This window comes from Pezoporus flaviventris, unplaced genomic scaffold (genome assembly GCF_033815535.1).
Source record: "Pezoporus flaviventris isolate CSIRO_AGI_PZ_B2104156 unplaced genomic scaffold, CSIRO_AGI_Pfla_v1 ptg000188l, whole genome shotgun sequence".
Lineage (NCBI taxonomy): Eukaryota > Metazoa > Chordata > Aves > Psittaciformes > Psittacidae > Pezoporus > Pezoporus flaviventris.
In genome coordinates this window covers 1,981,285-1,996,737 of record NW_026892736.1, presented here as the reverse complement: position 1 = coordinate 1,996,737, position 15,453 = coordinate 1,981,285, and the positions used below count along the sequence as shown (strand labels likewise).

At 47.5% G+C, this 15,453-nt stretch overlaps 1 protein-coding gene across 10 annotated transcripts in view; it reads right to left on the bottom strand.

Moving 5' to 3' along the window:
- The window catches only part of EXOC6B (exocyst complex component 6B), a 292,989-nt gene that overhangs the window by 154,551 nt on the left and 122,985 nt on the right, over positions 1-15,453 (bottom strand). For 9 of the 10 annotated variants that reach the window (XR_009741213.1, XM_061440962.1, XM_061440965.1 and 6 more), the window contains 2 exons: positions 8,426-8,602; positions 1,622-1,690 (listed from right to left, as the gene is read on the bottom strand). Coding sequence is in view for 9 of the 10 variants with exons in the window: in XM_061440962.1 (XP_061296946.1) it covers positions 1,622-1,690; positions 8,426-8,602 (246 nt within the window). In the remaining variant the exon portion in view is untranslated. The remainder of the gene's footprint in view (positions 1-1,621; positions 1,691-8,425; positions 8,603-15,453) is intronic. The other variant, XM_061440966.1, reaches the window with a different exon arrangement.

Sequence of the window (15,453 nt, the reverse complement as noted above, 5' to 3'; positions counted from 1 at the left end):
AGTAACACATTTTGGGTAGGTTAACTTTGTCATGCCAATAAAATATCATGGCAGGGTAGCCAAATTGCCTAATTATTAACAGATGAGGGCACAAAAAAGAAAGATTTTACATAAATGCTTTTCATGACAATTCTTTTCCTTTTGCAAGCTCATTTGTGTGTATTGCTAGAAACTGGCTTTAGAAGTGCATTGAAAACAATTCCCTCTCAAGCCTGGCTCCGCCGTGGAAAGGGAGGAAAGCTGTGAACAGAGTGCTCCTTTCATCTGCTGCCTGCGCTTCAGATTGCTCAACCGCAGGAGAAGAGCCCCCCGAAAGCTACTTCCCTCCAAAGGATGTTAAAGAACGGGTGCAAACATCATAGGTTCACTGGGTCTGCAGATGCAAGGCTCATATGATGTCTGGAGGCATCCCAGAAATTAGAAGTTGAAGGGTAGGACACAAGGGGTATCTTAACTGCCCTTGTTATACATAAGAAAAGCAATGCCTTATGTACTCATAACCTAGGAGAAACATACCTCATGGAGCAGCCTAATGGGAGCTCACCTGAAAAGCTCTCAAGACCATGACACTGCTCAAAGTAACACTGTTTAGCCAATAACCAACCACCACCACAGAACAGCTTCACTTTTAGCCATGTTCTTCAGTGCGCACAAAGCCTGTTAGGGAAACTGGGAGTGATGCAGAAAATGGTGGGTTTGGTGGGACAGCAGCAAAACTGCTCCTGACACTGTTTGAAGAGAGAGAAGTTCTCCTGAGCACAGCAAATAAAACATTAACACCAATCAGCCCCCTGCAACTCCTCCATTTGCACTGAAGCTACTGTGCCTGAAGAAGAGTTCTTGGAGTAAAACTGTATGACTAAGAAATACGTATTCCCTGAATTAAGAAGGACATGAAGCTGTTGGAGCAAGGCCATGGAGATGCTGCGAGGGCTGGAGCAGCTCTGCTCTGGAGCCAGGCTGAGAGAGCTGGGCTGGGGCAGCCTGGACAAGAGAAGGCTCCTCAAGGGGAGACCCGAGAGCAGCTCCAGTGCCTGAAGGGGCTGCAGGAAAGCTGGAGAGGGGCTTGGGACAAGGGATGTAGGGCCAGGCCAAGGGGAATGGCTTGAACCTGCCCGAGGGGAGACTGAGATGAGCTCTGAGGCAGAAGCTCTTCCCTGGGAGGGTGCTGAGGCGCTGGCACAGGGTGCCCAGATAAGCTGTGGCTGCCCCATCCCTGGCAGTGTTCAAGGCCAGGTTGGACACAGGGGCTTGGAGCAAGCTGCTCTAGTGGAAGGGGTCCCTGCCCGTGGCAGGGGTTGGAGCTGGAGGAGCTTTAAGGTCCCTTCCTCTGTGAGTATTACACAGTGAATATTACAACCCAGGGTCTTCAACAGTTGGAGAAAATATCCCTTCATTTCTCTGTGGCCTGCATGAAGGAACTGTGTGGGTTTTACCCAAATCCATCCATCACTGGCCTCTTTCCTACTTCAGCTAATGCACCTCCTAACTAGGTGAAACACTGATAAATGCTTTGTAACCACCTCCTTGCAGCAGCATTGATGAAATAGGCAGCACCCCAACATTATCCTTAAACCACAGCCCAGTGTCAGCCCCAGTGTCACGGGCAGCAGTTACTTACCAGGACAGAGTATATGTGCAGACATCGGTACACCGGGGAGAAGTCCACCAGGTCCTGGGCTCCAGGTACCTAAAAGAGAGCAGGAGATCAGTGTGAAACATGCAGAACGCATCTAGAGAAGTTCTAATGCAGAACTCTAACATATCACCTACAGATAAGTGCAACTTCAATGCAGGTTCAGAGGGACATAAAGATTTCAGGTATGTAACAAGCAGATTGACTATTTATATCTATCTGTTTTTGAATATATTTAATTTTCTTGAAGATTCTCAAAGTAGGAAAATCCCAGATAATATTGTGTTTAGCCCTCTGTTAGCCAGCTCAGCAGAGATTTAACTTTGACCATAGGTTTAAATACAAATGCCAGCATCCTGGCACAAACTGTCCTGGTACTTCTGAACCAAAGGGGAAAAACAGAAAAAGCCAAGCTCTTATTCTTCAGATTTCTACTTTGATATCTTTGAAAGCCCCATTTCTATTTCTTATTTTGTTCTTAAAAAACTCAGGCGCCACACAGACTCCACCACCTTTCAACAACACAGGGAGCCTCGCACAGGGAGAAGGAAGTGCATTTCTGAAGGGTGGGATGGAGGGAGGGAGGAAGAGAGGAAAGATCAGAGAAGAAATTTGCATACAAGAAGCTTGTGTCCTTTGGATATATTCAAGCCAACACAGTATTAAGCTTGTTGGCCAAGGCATAAAGCTAAGGCAACTATCCTTCTCCCCCAAAATCCAAAGTGGAGGGGAGTGTTCTGTTGACATGTGGTGGAAAAAAGGGGAGAAAGATGAAAGGGACCAATGGACAGGCCGAGGAAACATGTTTATTTTATACATTTTTAATTATGCTTAAGAGGCATTTCTTCTAAAAAGGAGGTAGGATGAAGGAGAGAGAAGTTTCTAGTTTGATGCAATCCTAAACTAACACTGCCCAAAGCGCCTGGGGCGAGTGGTCCTCATCTAAAACAACGGCTTCAAGCAGGGGAGTACAGAAGTTATGGGCTGGAAAGGGAATACAGGGGATTTTGTTGAATAGCCTCTTGTATAATGCGGAACCAGAGTTGTTAAAGAACCTCCTCCATGCAAAGAAACCCAGTCCTCAGCACTACAGAGGTTCTTGGTTAGAGCTGAAATGATGAAGTAAGCCATGGAGACAGACAGAGCATCCCGTCCCACATCGCATCTTTTCAAGCCCCCCAACCTGGTGGTGCAGGGAAGGGAATCTATTCTAGGATGCTAGGAAGCAGCCAGCTCATTGGGAACAAGGCAGCAAAGAATGTTCTCTGGGCACAGCTCATCCATCTCACTGGATTTCCTTCCATCCCTCGCAACGAGCTCTCGATCACTGACACAGGGGGATGCCCATCTCTTGGAGCTCCATGAACTGAGAGCTCTGGTAGATGGCAAGGCCGGCTCACCAGGAAGGAGGAAGGTTTCCAAGAGAGGGACAGGGCTGGCATTGCCTGGTGCCCCTCTTCACACTGAACCTACTGTTCACCAACAGAAGGGTTACACAGCTGGATGTGGACCTGGGCAACCCAATCTAACTGAAGATGTCCCTGCTCATTGCAAAGGAGCTGGATAAGATGAGCTTTGAAAACTCCCTTCCAACCCAAACTATCCTATGAGGCTATGAACCAAAAGCAAGCATCTGGGAAACACAGCTCACCGCCCTCACTAACATTTCTTGCTTTACCTTCTACAAGACCGTATTTGACACTTGCAAACACTAGGCAGCAGTTTTATTGGGTTAATGCCAATTTTATCACGCCTTCCTGGCCATTTATTTTCCATTTGCAGTCTCTAAGGCCTTCTAACGCTCCCTAAATAGCTCCCAAATCCAGGTATCAGCTAGTTCATGATTCTGCCTTGCTGTATTCCTCTAGCATTAAGTACAATTTCTCTCCAGCTCAGGAATTCCTGATTGCAAAACTGCTGGAGATCACTAAAGCAGACGGGGAAGTATCAGTGCTCGCTCGACCCAGGCATCCTCCAGCAACCACCTTCAGCGTGGGGAAGCTGGACGGGATGGACCCGAATCCACCCTATGTTTTTCAAAGGGAGGAGAGATCTGTCATCCCTTCAGAGCATGATCAAAGCAGACGATGTTTTCCTATGAATTTGAATTCAGGATCAAACGGTTTTGCTCCTCTTGGATTTGGGGCACTGGCTGAACAGGGCCCATAGAGAAATATTTCTGATAAAGATTTGTGAAATCAGGATATTGCCAAGACCAGACTTTACTCCCCCAGAGAAATTCTTTCAAAGCAGACTGCAACATTTTCAGTCTCTGATCTTCTCCGAAAACTTTTAAGCCCACACACACACTCACAAAGAAACAGGCTGGACTATTCTGCAGTTAACGTCTCCGAGACATTAACAGCTTTAGAATTGCCAATCTCAGCAGAACACTATCAGACGTGGAGTGCTGGGCCATAAGAAAGCTTTTGCAAACAGAAAGACATGCACCCAAAACCTGTGCTAGGATTTTATGCAGGGCATAAACCTATAATATATTCTAAGGAAAAGAACCGACCATCTATTCCAAATAAAGCCACAGCCCTACAAAAGGACTAATCATAGATTCATAGAATGTTTTGGGTTGGAAAAGACCTTAAAGCTCCTCCAGCTCCAACCCCTGCCACGGGCAGGGACCCTTTCCACTTGCTCCAAGCCCCTGTGTCCAACCTGGCCTTGAGCACTGCCAGGGATGGGGCAGCCACAGCTTCTCTGGGCACCCTGTGCCAGCGCCTCAGCACCCTCCCAGGGAAGAGCTTCTGCCTAAGAGCTCATCTCAGTCTCCCCTCGGGCAGGTTCAAGCCATTCCCCTTGGCCTGGCCCTACAGGCCCTTGTCCCAAGCCCCTCTCCAGCTTTCCTGCAGCCCCTTTAGGCACTGGAGCTGCTCTGAGGTCTCCCTGGAGCCTCCTCTTCTCCAGGCTGAACAAGCCAAACCTGGCCTAGTGGAAGTTGCCCCAGCCCCTGGCAGCAGGCTGGAACTGGATGAGCTTTAAGGTCTCTTCCAACCCAAACTATTCTATGATTCAGCAAATCCCATCTTGGATACTTCTCATGCTGAACAGAGGTACAGAACAAACTGTGCTGTCAATCTCCTATGTCTTGTGTGATCATCCTTCGACTGCCCCAGCATGCCCAATGGCTTAACCTAAGGGGTAATAAAATGGATGTATTTGTATGGTGATGAAGATGCTCACAAGACTAACACTGGGAGTGGCCACATGGTCCTGTAGACTCACTGATCTCACTCTGGCTCCCGTTACAGACAACAGGCAGACAGCTTTGTCTGGAAATGGAGAGGTTTTTCTCCGGGTCCAAGATGCTTCTTGTGTAATAGTGGTGGGAAGCAAGCAAAAAGGTGGAGGTTGACAGCATCTAACAGAGTCACTTACCAGGGAAAGCCAGAAGAGCACTCTGGGGTGCCTGCTCCAGCTCCCAAACCTTTGTAAGAAATCTGTTACACTCACTTGGAGAAGCACAACTTATTCCTACAGCCAGAAGCATGATGAATTATGGCTACACCTCACACCTGCTGAAGTCCTTCCTGAGTGCCAAACTCCTTCTCCAGATAGAAAACCATCTGGAAGTCCTTGATTTGTTCTTCAAAGACAATTCAACAGCCATTACTCCAAAGTGCAATGTCCTTCCTGAGAACTTTCCCACTCTCACAGTGGAGCACCAGGGAGTCCAATTCAGCCCAACCACTTCACAGCCACCTGAGCAGCCTTTTTTGGGGACAAGAAGAAATGAGGCACGACGCAGGCAAATTTGTCCTGCTGTATTCCACCAGATCCAAGAGAAAAGTCACTGAAAATGAGAAGAAGCTGCATGAGCTTTGTAGTTTGCTGGATGCTTTTTACTACAAAGGGAACAGCTGGCACAAATTGAGCAGACTGTGGAGCTACTCACTGTGAAATGCAAATTCTCCTTCTGCAGCTTGACATTCATGAAAACTGAATTTGAGCCTTTTCCCAGCCCAGTTACAGCTGTGCCCACTCCCTCACTCTGATTACAATGGGAGCTTCCACCTCAGTGAGGCATCTACACTTAAGTCTGGACCATAATGTCTCCAAACTGGAGAATGCTAATGGAGCGGAGAACCACATCCCATATTTGTACCCTTGAATGCAGCTGGCAGAGCTCTCTCTCGTGCTACTCCAAGGGAATGAGCTACATGCAACAGGATGAGCAAAGAACAGTATGTTCTTTCTTCCCTTTCAAAGCTTATCCCATTAATTTTGCTGCAGTGAGGAAGGGATTGCTCCATGTGGTGAGAAAGCATAGGATTTCCAGAACAGTTCATCCAGCATAGGTAGAGGACAACACAGCCTGCTGAAGGGCCCCAGATATTTCCTAGAGGAAAAAATATGTATTACTCTGTTTTTTTCCAGCCTGTGCACCAGGATCAGCAGCTCTCCTACCTAAACTTAATGAGAAATACCTAGGAACATCCCGTTTTCAATTCCGAGCAGGATTTGGTGCAAGGTACCTTTCCTTCTTCCATTTCCATATTCAACGAGTCTTCATTGGTTGTCTTCCAAACAGAAACCTGCAGTTTCTGGTTGGCTTTATCGGCTGTGACCGGTCAAGAGCAAAAGCTACCACTACAATCTCAAGATGCTTCACGATCATCTCTTTACTTGTCTACAGACTTCGTTCTACAGTGGGACACCTCTTCCTTCTATTTAGATTAGATCTTAGGCAGAAGTTCTTATGAGAAGTTCACCACCCTGCGAGGGTGCTGAGGCGCTGGCACAGGGTGCCCAGAGAAGCTGTGGCTGCCCCATCCCTGGCAGTGTTCAAGGCCAGGTTGGACACGGGCTTGGAGCAAGCTGCTCCAGTGGAAGGAACCGCACACAGTACTGCAAGCAGGGTCTCGAGAGCAGAGGGGTAGAATCACCTATTTTGATCTGCTGGTCACACTTCTCTTGGTGCAGCCCAGGCTTTCTAGGAACCCAAACCCTGTCCTTCCCTGCCTAAGCCAATAGGGGAAGAAGAAGCAGAGGAACTGGCAATGAGGCTCCACACAGACAGGCCAGGCAGCTGGGGGCTCCTGCGGTGCTGCCCCCTCTGAGCTCGGTTTCATCACCACGGACAGCAGCCACCACCCCGGCCCCATCAGTCCCTCCAGCCCCACCACAGCCTCTGCGACAACCCGATCCCTACGGGAAGTCCATCCATTTACTACCAGCCTGGCTTTAAACACAGCACAAGGTGGGATTTCACCTGCATGGAGATGAGTTACACCACTGCGATGAACACAACTCCCAACTGTTCTATTCTAAATGTCTTCAAGTTCTTCCGTCCTTAATATCTCCTTCAACTTTTCCTCACACCTTTCACTTCTAATTGAAACTCCATTCTAATTCCTAATTCTACTCAAAATTTTGCCTACCCAACAAGTGTGGTTTCATTTCACACCACCACACAGTTTTGCCAGAATCCACTCCACAGCAAGGGAGAGATTCTGGAAGCAAGAAAGAACAAGAACTACTTAAGAATCATAGAATCATAGAATTGTTAGGGTTGGAAAGGACCTTAAGATCATCTAGTTCCAATCCCCCAAGAACCATATTTTTAGTTTTTAACAGGAAAATATCAAAATTAATCTATTCAAATCAATGTCTTTTTACAAAAAAAGTGCTCTTTCCATTCATTTTTCTTTATAACTTGTCTCTAATTCCATTCTGCTGCAGGAATAAACAGCCCACACAGATGCTTCAGTGGAGTGCATGGGCTTTGGGGTTGCACCCTGCAGCTTGGTCCTGGTGAAGGAATCAGTGATCCCCTCATGCTGCTGTAGAAGCAAAAGAGAGATGAAGAGGAGAGAAGTGAATGGCAGGGGAGAAGGCAGGACATGAGCACAGAGCCACCTGAGCAACCTGCACTATTTTAAATGTCAGAAACTTGGTTTTTATCTACTTGCCTGGCTGGTTATGGGCTGGCAAGTTCAAGGCAACAAATATCACCTAACTCAGTTACCAGGGTAGCTAAAAATACCAGTCTCTTGACATGTGAGGCAAGTCCAGAGGAGGCCATGGAGATGCTGTGAGGGCTGGAGCAGCTCTGCTCTGGAGCCAGGCTGAGAGAGCTGGGCTGGGGCAGCCTGGACAAGAGAAGGCTCCTCAAGGGGAGACCTGAGAGCAGCTCCAGTGCCTAAAGGGGCTGCAGGAAAGCTGGAGAGGGGCTTGGGACAAGGGATGTAGGGACAGGCCAAGGGGAATGGCTTGAACCTGCCCCAGGGGAGACTGAGATGAGCTCTTAGGCAGAAGCTCTTCCCTGGGAGGGTGCTGAGGCGCTGGCACAGGGTGCCCAGAGAAGCTGTGGCTGCCCCATCCCTGGCAGTGTTCAAGGCCAGGTTGGACACAGGGGCTTGGAGCAAGCTGCTCCAGTGGAAGGGGTCCCTGCCCGTGGCAGGGGTTGGAGCTGGAGGAGCTTTAAGGTCCCTTGCAACACAAACCAGGCTGGGATTCTGTGAATTTATCTTTTCCTAAATGAAGGATGGATACTAAACTGCTGCCCAAGTAAGCAACCCCTGTGCTGGGGGACAGAAGACATGGGCTGTTCAGTTCTTATCCAACACTCAACCCCTCTGCTGAGCTTGCTAACAAGAACAGGGACAATGGGGTAAAATAATCCAATACTGGATCACACCCCACGTCCTACAGGCTGTTCTGCATCTTTATGACATGCTTAATAGCAACAGGAAAGACGAGATGCAAACACTGTTTGAGACGCTACCGTTCACCCCCAAACTGCCCAGTCTCCTGGATTTGATGTTATACAGTTACCTCTTCATCCTCATCCTCATCTTCAACATCCAGGATACCCGAATCTTGCTCAGACATGGGGCTAGTGTTTTTTACCTCCAGTTCTGAGCTTGCGCAGGCTTCTTTCTTGGACTTCTTCCCCCCACTTATCCTCGGATGCTGTGATACAATATTGTCCAGGTTTCGTTGCTGCTGTGCCTAGAAAAAAGAAGCAGATTTCACCTTTTATAGTGGCATCCCCTTATTTTATACTGGTTTTCAGCCTGAAGATGCAATCAGTCACGAAATAGAACAAATGAGACAAAATAAACCACACACTAAATGCAACTTCGAAACGGTATGTTTTCCCTAACCCAGATACTCCAAAGCAGCAGAAGATTCCTTTCAAAACCATTCCAGGGATTATGCAACAATACAAACAATATTCTGACTCTTCACAAATCAAAATGCCAAACCCATCATACTGCCATATTGATCTATTTACAGCACAGATGCAGAAATATTAGCCCATAGGCCATGTGGTGACTGTCACAGGCTAAATTAAAGGACGTACTTAACCGTTGGATTTGTTCCTCTTTTCAACCCATGTCAGCACAAAACATTCCACATCTGGACCCCAGAGGTTCCTGAAAGCATTTTTGTGGTACCCCAGGAGAGTTTAATTGGACGTTGCTGATGTACAGAATGAGCTGTAAAAGGTATGGAACAAAAATTCACTCGCCAGGAGCAGCGGCGGGATTCAGGGAGGGAAACCCATGGAACCACTGGAGCTCCCTCCAGTCACTCTTGATATCTGCTCCTGGGGCTTGGAAGTTCATTTGCAGCAGAGGTCAACGCATGTGCTCAGCTGCAGAAACTCGCCTGGCTTTATCACTGTTACGGACCCTAATACTTGATAGAAAAAGTGGTTTCACCCCAATTGTTCATGAGAGTTGACCAAGATAACTTCCAACTGATGGGGAAGGGCAAGGAGGGAGGACGGCACAGAGAGCCATGCAGCCACAAGTGCCTGATGGTGGCCAAAACAAGGGGAAAAAGGCCAAGCCAAAGGCTGTGCTGGGTCTGCACATGTGGGCTCATGCTCTGGTGTAACTAGAAACTAAACACGCTGTGAACCTGAATTTATATGGATGTATACACGCAGGTTTATAGGATTCCTCACGTATTTTTCTATATATTTTTTATATATAAGAAGAAAGGTGCCTGGAACTCATCCAGATGTCTTTCTGAAAGTGTTATTTTACAGGGTAGGGTTCTTCTAAAAAAGGAATGTGTTTTATATATATCCATATATATATATTAGTTATTAACATAAACTCTATTTCTACAGCCCAAGTCAAACCTGCACCAGGTATTTTATTCCACCCCTGTAACAGGAGACAAACAAGGTGGCAAAAAGGACCATCCCCTGCCCCTCGCTAACGTGACAGCCTGGCTTTAGAAGGAAGAAGGAACACTGGAAATGCACTGTAGGTACGGTTGTCAGTGAAACCAACCCTGCCAGGAAAACAATGGAGAATTAAAATGAGCAGAACCTACTAAAAATAAATCATCTTAATGATTACTTTTGCTACCTGAACTGCAGAAATCAGAAAGCTCTGTATCTGGAGTGCAAACCTTCAAAACTAAGTCCTTTTCAACACTTAAAAGCACGAATATCACACAAAAACAAGTTATGAGCAAGTTTTATTTTGACAGGGGTCTTTCAGCTCAACTCCCTTTTGAATCCCTCCTTGGGAAGAAAGACCCCATCAGAGACAGATCACTTGTGTAGTTTCTAGAGCTGAAGAACATTAAAAGCCAAGCACAGCACAGATATCCCAACCAGGTAAAATCCTACCTTTGCGTAAGGCAAAGTGCTCTTTACACCATAAACACTCAACCAGCCTCATCTTAGTTAATGAACATAGCAATTAATAATAAAATTACACATATATTAGCTCAGATTGGACATGGATGCACCAGAACTGGAGCTAAACCTTACATGGGGCAGCCCTGCGCGGTGCCATAGCACAATCTTGACCTCTAGTGGTTGGAAAGCAGTAGTATCCTTGATGCTCACCACAAGCGTTCCTACACGGGAAGGAATGGCAGAAGAAGGGGACTACCAAGCAAGCTTATTTACAAGATCTCTTAAGAGATGAGTCTCAACAAGAGGGATTTCTGCAACAAAGCCCCAGGAAAAGGGCTGTGTGAGCACTGCTGAGGATAAGGTCCGCTAACAATGTCAATACTTGAAGAAATGGGGGGGGGGGGGGAGTGGGATGTTTTTGCATTAGGAATCTCAAACTTCAGAAGCACAACTCTATAGAAAGACATTGCGACATCATAGAAAGAGAATTAGGACTTCAAAAAGGGGGGTGAGCCTTTGGTCCTTCTGAAGCACACACAACAAAGAGGTTCGAGGCTCGATTCCACTCTCAGATACACCCATTTATGACATAAGTTACTCAACTGAAGCGTAATGAAGTTGTAACACTGAAAATTACACCAAAAGCAAGCCCAGTGTCCTCAATAAAACCTCTCAGATTTATGTAATCTTTTTTCTTCCAGAAAGGGAAGAAATCAAAGAATGGGAAAATGCAAACTTTTGGATCAAACATTGTGCTTGAAACAGAACATTAAACAGGGTGTAGCAAGACCATAGCGAGAAGAGTGGTCATGGGAGAGGGAAAAACTGGCCTGACAAGCTGAAGGATGCTGCCGCCAGCTCTGAACTTCACTGCCGAAGCCTGAAGCATGTGATATTCAGCATTTTAGGCTGAACACAGAACTGGTCTCCCCAGAGGAGCTGGTGGACATGTTCTGAGAAGGCACATCACATCGGTCCCCCATCCCTTTACAAACAAGAGGTATTAATGTCTTCCTTCAGCTCCAGCTGTGCTCACAACAGAAGCACAGTCGTAGGTGATATGTACTGAGCAGATGTCAAGATTGATAAAATCCCAATCAAATATTGATAAGACCTGATAAATACTGCTACTGAGAAAACCCAAAAGTCAAGAAAATCTGTCCTTCTAGAAAAAGCCATCGCTCTAGGCCAAGGAGCTCAACACCCAAATTCCAACACTACATCTTCATAGAGTCACAGCCTGGTTTGTGTTGGAAGGGACCTTAAAGCTCCTCCAGCTCCAACCCCTGCCATGGGCAGGGACCCCTTCCACTGGAGCAGCTTGCTCCAAGCCCCTGTGTCCAACCTGGCCTTGAACACTGCCAGGGATGGGGCAGCCACAGCTTCTCTGGGCACCCTGTGCCAGCGCCTCAGCACCCTCCCAGGGAAGAGCTTCTGCCTAAGAGCTCACCTCAATCTCCCTTCTAGTTTATAGCCAATTTTCATACTTTTAATGCAAATACACTACAGTTTATCAAGGGAAGAATTCTGACCTGAACTAAAAATCTGAGACCCTACTGGGAAAAAGAAAAAAGGGAAAAAAGTATGTCCACAAATTCCCAATGATTCCCAAAATATTTCCCAAAGACCCACCAGCAGCAGCCACAGAGATGCTCCCAATGGCACTAATGCTTTCCAGCCCACCAAGCGCGATTTTTACCTTAAGAATTTGGGAAGGGACAGGGGGAGCAGCTCTAACCTAGAAGGGCTTTTCCAGGGATTTCTACCTTCAAGACCAACAAACGGCCTCAGATTAAGCCAGTGGATGCTCATTCCCTTCCAGCAGGCTGGCGCACATCACAGCACGTAACCCCACCTCCTGCACGATGGGCACAGCCCATCGCTATCCATCGGGGAGCCCGAGGAGTCGGGAGCTGAGCCCATAACTTAGGTGTTACGCTGGAACGACACAACGTACACGCCAGAAGAAATAGTAATTGCTTTTCCATTTAGAGGAGGGCATTCCCCCTACCCCCTCTCTTGGCAGGAAACAATCTGGACTGAAGTGACCTATAAGTGAGAAATATCAAGTTTTCTTTAAATTCAGCAGGCTTGGGTGAAGTCACCGAGGTTTCAGTTTCACCTTGAGAGAAAGAGAGAGCTGGGGAGAGGCCCAAAGGAAGCAACTAAGGAGAAACTTGGGCTTAACCGCCAAGGAACTCCCCTCTCCTACCCCCACGTCGTTACCCTCACCTTCCCGAGCTGGGGGTGCAGCAGAACAGCTCTGCAATGGAGTTGACGTCGCCCATAAAGGATGAAAAATGACCTGCAGAGCAGGCACATTTGGATTTTAATGTTCTGTTTCACATCAAGGCATCTGTAGGGAGCCCAATGAAGAGGCACACTTTAGAAACCACATCAAAGCCCAGGCGACACTGCGGCGTGCCCTCTGAAAACGGAGGGACCTGGGGCTACAGGGGAGGCAAAAAGGCCTCGAGGGACAAAAATCAAGTCATAATAAAGAAAAATCCCCTTACCTTTTGGTGTGGTTTACATGAAAGCAAGTGCATTTTGGTCTTATTCTGTAAAATTGCCCCTATTATACAAGGCTATCAATCTCTTGGCTCTGGGCTTAATGCACCGATAAAAAAACAGAAGGTAAGAAAGCGAACGTCTGGTCGCAGCTAACATTACGTTCAGCAATAACACACAAAGCATTCGGTTCATGGAGCTGAAACTCCCTCCCAGCACAGCTACTTTCAGCATCCCCGTGAGCAGCAGAGCAGCCTGGCAGCCTCCTGGCTCTACAGGAACACCCCACCGTGCTCTGACACGGCAGCAATCCCAGCTGCCCCGACAGCAACGCTGTTTCCAGGCTGCTTGATCTTAGCAGCAACGGCAGCTTTCCATGTTCAAGTTCAGGTTCAGGTCAGTGACCTATGTTTGCTGCTTTAACTGGGCTGAGGTTGCCCATCAGGCAGCCTAGGAGACCATCTCCACTATGGAAAGCTCAGTGGGCTTTGTTATCCGAATGCGACGAGAAGAACTGATCCTTTTGGCTGTTGTTCCTTGAGAAACAGAGAATCAAAGGAACAAGGGGGGAAAAACACTTGTAGCTCCATTACAAGGTTTCTCTCCGCAGCCATCTGCTTCCTTTTCATTACGAGTACACTACTCAACCTTGCAGGACATGGCTTTGGGGATTTTCCCTTCAAGCCTGCCCTACAAGAGTCCTAAATACAAGTCCTCAATACGAAGACTCAAGGCACTCAGTGCCTAAAAGGGCTGCAGGAAAGCTGGAGAGGGGCTTGAGACAAGGGCCTGTAGGGACAGGCCAAGGGGAATGGCTTTAACCTGCCCCAGGGGAGACTGAGATGAGCTCTTAGGCAGAAGCTCTTCCCTGGGAGGGTGCTGAGGCGCTGGCGCAGGGTGCCCAGAGAAGCTGTGGCTGCCCCATCCCTGGCAGTGTTCAAGGCCAGGTTGGACACAGGGGCTTGGAGCAAGCTGCTCCAGTGGAAGGGGTCCCTGCCCGTGGCAGGGGTTGGGGCTGGAGGAGCTTTAAGCTCCCTTCCAATACAAACCAGGCTGGGATTCTGTGAGTCTCGAAATGGCTGCTTCAACCTTTGGCGAGGCAACTCCACCTTCACCAACCATCGAAACTCAACCAGGCCAACCCAGCTGACCCAGCACGCAGACCCAATGCTCTGCATGAGAAACGCACTGATTTAAAACACCAGCGACAAGCAGTAGTTGGATTTTTTTGTCAAACCCAAAGCATCCTGACTTGCAAACATGGCCCCAAACCTTCAACCCCAACCTGCATAGCTAAGCTGCGGAATGACACAGAGCAGCAGAGCAGGTCGTGGACTCCTCCAGGCTCTGCGTACAGAGGCCATGCCCACCGTAAGGGAAAGCTGTTACACCACCTACACGGGGAACAAGCTCCTTTAAAACTCAAATAGCTTTTTATTGGGTTTTTATAACTTCACCTTGTTTTCTGCCTTGGTTTGCCAACGCGTGAGCGTGTCTTACCTCCCGTCACCTCCACCCACCAATGACCTGACACTATTAACTTTTGAGAGGAATCTCATCAGCTCTTTCCTGATGAGACAGTAGATAAGGCACAGGCAAAAAGAAGAGGGGGTTTTTATGATTTAAAGGGAATGAAGCAGTGCTGTGGTTTGCTTCAGTGGTTTTGATTAGTTAACTGCACGTTTGCTGCTGCGATTGTTTTATAGGCCCTTCTAATGGGCTGAGACACAGACCTTTAAAATACCGTTTCCCAATATCCCTAGCAATGGGATACATATTCCTGCAGCATTATGACAAGAAAAAGCAGACTGGCTACAGGGGAAGGGGAAAAAAAAAAGAGAGTTAATAACAAACGACAGTGGGGCTGGCTCCCTTCCAAAGACCCATTCCAAAGTTACAAAATCCCCCTCCGATCAGATAAAAGCAGGGATTATTATTGCAAGGTGTAAACTCAACACACTGACACAGCTCCTGGTTTGAGTTTTAGCAAGGGCGCCCGTCACTTGTCAAGATGATAAGAGTTTCTGCCTCTCTGCTCGCTCGGTGTTAACTGGTTATCAGAGAAACCAATTTGTCGGAGGTTCGTCTGACAAAGTTCACCATCAGCACAGGAAACGAGGCCCAAAATGTGATTTTGCTTAACTCCTGGTCATTAGAAAAAGTGAAGTTGAGAAACGCAGCATTCGACAAGTCCGTGCTCCCCAACACCCTGCACACGCTTTGCTTTCACCTCCCACTTCTCCCCTGAAAACGACTCTTCCAACCTCAGCCCACCCGGTGCTAAAATCCAGCCCATGATACTGATATTCCCAAATATCAATTCGGCTCCAACAGGGGTTTTTGGCATCAAGCGTGCGATGGGGAACACGTCATTCTCCCTTTGTTTTTGCTTTCACCCAGTGATTTATCCCCATCTCCACGCTCCTGCTCCTTTTCCCTACCCACAGGTCAGCATTATTTATATCCTTAGAGTTCATTGTCAAGAGTAACTTGGTTCCTTCAGCATTTTATACAAAACCTATTTAAACCACAACTGTTCTTTGGGGAAGCTCCTGCAGCACAGTACTTGGAGAGAGGAATGAGCAAGACCCTCCTTTCTTAGGAGCTGTAAAAAGAGGTTTATCACATTAGCATTGATAAAAAGACTTGGGCAACCAAGTCCTCCAGGTCAGCTGTACAATAAAAG